The 4342-nt window shown below is 51.5% G+C and overlaps 1 protein-coding gene across 1 annotated transcript in view; it reads right to left on the reverse strand.

Annotated features, from left to right (window-relative positions):
* AIFM3 (apoptosis-inducing factor, mitochondrion-associated, 3) overlaps positions 1 to 3606 on the reverse strand; it is a 31635-nt gene extending 28029 nt beyond the window's left edge. The window contains exons 1-2 of the mRNA XM_009321084.1: positions 3555 to 3606; positions 3216 to 3429 (exon numbers count right to left, since the gene is read on the reverse strand). Coding sequence (XP_009319359.1) covers positions 3216 to 3429; positions 3555 to 3606 — 266 coding nt within the window. The remainder of the gene's footprint in view (positions 1 to 3215; positions 3430 to 3554) is intronic.
* Between the last annotated feature and the right edge of the window lie 736 nt (positions 3607 to 4342).

Genomic DNA, 4342 nt, shown 5'->3' on the forward strand with positions numbered 1-4342 from the left:
CCTCATTTTGCAGGGAGCTGGGCGCGGAGCACAGAGCTGCTGTTCCCTGGAAACTTCCCCTCTTCCAGGCAGAAAACCGTCCCCGCGTAACTTGACGTTTATCTGGAAATCCTGGTTGTTCCCATTGCATGAGGTGGACCATCTCTACAGCAAGCCTGGCACATTGCATCTGGTGTACCAAATACACCACTGTGCACACAGCAAACCCCATGTGCTCAAGAAAGCTACTGGCCATGTGTGATCCCTGAGTGCTGTTCAGGCACGATAGGTCCCAGGGTCTCAGAAGAATGGGACGCACTTTGCATGCTCATTCCTCTTTGGGTAACATCCCAACTCTATCCCATCACTTGCACCCAGGCTACAGAGACACTTGTCCCCCTCTCTGCTTCACAGCCGTGGAGATGAGACCAGGGGTCAATCCACCAGCACCCCTGTAACACCTTCAAACCCACCTTGGACAAGTCTTCGTGCAGGTGCCTGCTCCACCTGCATCAACCGTCCCACTAGAGTAACGGCAAATGCTCAATTTCCTTGCCACCTCGGGTGAAAACAGCAGCAGAGCTCATCATGCCTGCCCTTGGGAGCCGTTTTGTCCCAGTAAATTGGCAGCCCCACTCCCGAGCAATGCAGCTCTGCTCCCTCCCCGTGTAGGGCACTTGGCACTTGGAGGTCCTTCCGTCAGCACAAGGGCAATAGAGCAGTACAAGTCCTACTGCATTCCTCAGCTGTGCAGTACTTCAGATAAAACCTGCGGTTAAATGACAACCATAACTCTACGGGAAGATAAGATAAGATGAGTGAAAGAGTTTACAATTTACCCAAGGAACTGTGTGATCTGAGAGAGTCAAAAACAAGACCTGGTGTCTTCAAGGCAGCACACAGCCACCTGCAAGGCTCCCGATCCTACACCCACTCCAGAGTGAGCGAGAGGATGATTTACACTGCACTGCTCCCCGCTGAGCTATTTACTCAGCTGGAAATTTGTCCTGTTGCCCCACTCCACTCCCCACTTGTGAAGCACCAGCTAAAACTCAGCTCTGGCCTGCAAAGGACCTTTGCTCAGGAGCTGAGGGAGCACTGAGGGCTGTTTTCTGTCTGCAGCACGTTGACCTCCCCCAGTTAGCCTGGTGGGAGGCTGGCTGGGTACAGCAGCGCCAGAGTTTACCCTCCAGTATCTTTTACTGGTTCTGCTGAGACCATCTTGGTACCAGAAAGATAGAAAGGGTGGGCAGAGAGAGTACCTTGTGCTTGCAGACTCCACTAACACAACACAGAGGTGCCCGAACCCTTGTGCCAGTGCCCCACACTGCTGCTGTGCCCATGCACACCCCTGCCCAGCACACTCCTCAAGAGAAGCATCCCGGAAAATCCCTCTGGGTATCACAGCAGGAAGGGACTCCTTTCATCTGGCATGTTGCTTACACAAGCCGTGGGACCTTCTTGCAGCACCTCTCTTTTGTGCTAGACTCATCCTGCTAGAAAAAAAGCTATTCTCAACTTAAAACGTCCAGTGATGGCAAGTCCGCTGCCATACTTGGTAGCGTGTTTCAGTAGCTGAATGCACACATGGTTGAAGTGTGAGCCCAGTTTCCAGACCGATGCCAGTTTCTAACCCTGGCTTTAGCTGAGGAGCTCCCTGCTACAGCCGCCTGCAGCCAGGTATGTCCCCACGGACTGCATCCAGGTCCCTCCTCACCTTCCCCACGACCGGCAGAGCTCTTCGAATCTTTTCATCTACTGTACTGCACGCTTTCCAGTCAACGCATCTATTGCAGCCCTAATTTTCCAAAGTCCTTCTTGCACTGGGGCACTAAAGCAGAGCACACTTTTTTAGTAACACCCCAAAGACAAAGTCAGCAGAAGCTGCCTCCGTGAACACTTGGTGTTCAGCCATGAGGCTACATCTTGACTTGACACTGGAACAGGACCCTCCCTGTGCAACCAGTATTTCCCAGGATAGTCTCCCCTTTTTGCTTCACTCCAGCTTCAAGGCAACCCCGGTCACTGCCTGTGCTCTGCCCCAGGTCCCCTCTTCCCCAGCCTTGCTGTCGCTGCTCACCTGCGCAGGAGGCAGTGGGTTGCCCATCACCTCCCAGAAGCAGCCCTGCAGCCACTGTGCTTGCCTTCGAGTCCAGTGCACCTCTACTGGCTCCTCACCCCACCTCTCACTGGAGGAGGCCATTCACCTGCAGGTCCCGATGGCCCTCCAGCACTTCTCTGAGCTGCAGCAGAGCTTGCAGAGTCAGCCACACCTCATCACGTGAAGATTTAATCCAACAGAGTCTGGTGCATGCCTTTGTAGAACGGTCTAATACGTAAATTCCCATCACAATGAAAAAAACAGTTTATTCCTGGATGAACTTACCTAATGAGAAGAATTTACAGCCCATAAAGCCCCTTAAGTTTAGCACAAAGTAGCTTCTAGTACATGAATTATTCTAGAATATTATCACAAGCAATAGTTCAATTAAAAGCAAATAGCTGCCAGACTCCTGCTGTGTCCCACACACCTGACATCACTCCCTCACTGGAATAACAGCTATTTCGAACTGTGTTTTCTTTCACACAAGGGCAGGGCCCGCTGAGATGTTGGCCATCAGGCTAATGGAACATGCTGCAGAAAAGGCACATCTACCCCAGAAAAGAAACACCAGCCTGTAAAGCACGGTGACCGGGACAGGCACTTTTTAGACTTCAGACAACTCTTAGATCAGGGTAGTGAAACTGTACGCAGCTGAAGTGTGTGGCCATTAGCAAAAAATTTGGAAAACTGCATCCTTGGTGAAAGAGCAAATTGAAAGAGATGAGCTCGGCGAGAAGAGCAAGGCACTGCAGAAGTGACGGAGCCCACGGTCTGCCCCATCAGCTCCACCCACGCGCTACTCATGCTGCTTTGTAAAACTACCAAGGCTATAAATTTATAAAAAATTGTCAGGGCTGTCTAACGCAAGCTGAGCAGAGCCTGTTGAGAAATTCTGCTACGGAACATCACATCTCTCTAAGACGAGTCCCAGGGCGGACCGTGCAGGGAACAGCAGATCTTCTGGTAAAAAACAGTTGTCACTTGTCCGTGATGTCATTTTTTAAGATGAAAAAAAAAAATTATTTTACTAAGTTAAATTATCATCTCCAGAAACTCTAAAGAACAAGACAGGGGGGTCGGTTTATGCTATAAGGTCTCTCAAGTTTTACCTGCAAAAGTTTTAGGCACTTACTGTCCGTTCTCCAAGTCCTTCACATGGCACACGGACGCTTCCACCACATCCTTCGGGTTGTGGTAGGGATTGCTGGCAATGGGATGCTCCTCGAGATGATAATGCCGGGCAGTCCCGTTGACTTTGTAGATCAGGGGGCTGGCTTTCCCGTTGGGCGACATCTCCTCCTTGCTTCTCTCCTTCTCAGGTATCACGACTTCGATTTTCACTTCAACTGCAGGAACAGAAATCTTCATTAAAATGAAGCCAGAGGTTTTGCTGCCATTCTGCCTCTCCCTCCTTCCCTGGACTTCACAAGGGGCTGACAGACATCAGAACAGACATTTTTTGTTGACTTGCTTGGGAAGATAAAGCATTTAATATCAAACTCGGCTTGATTATCTGAGCCCATTATTCCACTGTTCTTTCTCCATCAGGCACCTTTGCATGCATAAAGTACATATTCTTGCAAGCAGACATTAGTCATCAGTGCAAAACAACCCCTCAGTCACAGTTCCTGTCCTGTTTAGTGGAAAACAGCTTCAGGCAGCTACATGTGAGGCATGCCAAGGCCTCTAGGGCTCAGACAGACTTCAAAAAACCCTTTAATTGTTTGTAGATAACATTAACTGAAAGAGAAAGCCAACGCTGCATGGTGTAGAAAGCTGCTTCGTTAGACGGAGACCAATTAATAAGGAGCTAGAAATATCCGTGAGGTTTTCAGCATAGACTGAGTCTTCAGCATTAAGTGAGAAAAGCAAGGACTGTCCGTTTTACTTAGGTGTACACCATTGCACCCGTTTGACAGTAAAGGCATCCCTGGCCTGGGGACCAGGGGACCCAGGGACACGCAGGAGCTGCTTGTGCCAGCACCGCGCATCCCCCAGACCATCAGAGGGGACACCGGAGCCAGCGGGTCCCCTCGGCCCCACCGCCACCCTGGGGGCTGTCACGGGGCAGTGATGGAGCAAGGCAGCCCCTGGCACTGCACAGCCGGGGCGCTGCCCCTCCGTCCCCCCCTGCCCTCCCGCTGCCTCGACCGGGATGTGCTGCCGGTCCTCCCCTCCCCACCCAGGGGCGGAGGGGGAGCACAGGGGCTCTCCTAGGCCACCCAGGTGAAGACATGCAGATGTTCATTGGCAGCGCTC

Source organism: Pygoscelis adeliae, unplaced genomic scaffold, assembly GCF_000699105.1.
Source record: "Pygoscelis adeliae isolate BGI_AS28 unplaced genomic scaffold, ASM69910v1 Scaffold403, whole genome shotgun sequence".
Taxonomy (NCBI): Eukaryota; Metazoa; Chordata; class Aves; order Sphenisciformes; family Spheniscidae; genus Pygoscelis; species Pygoscelis adeliae.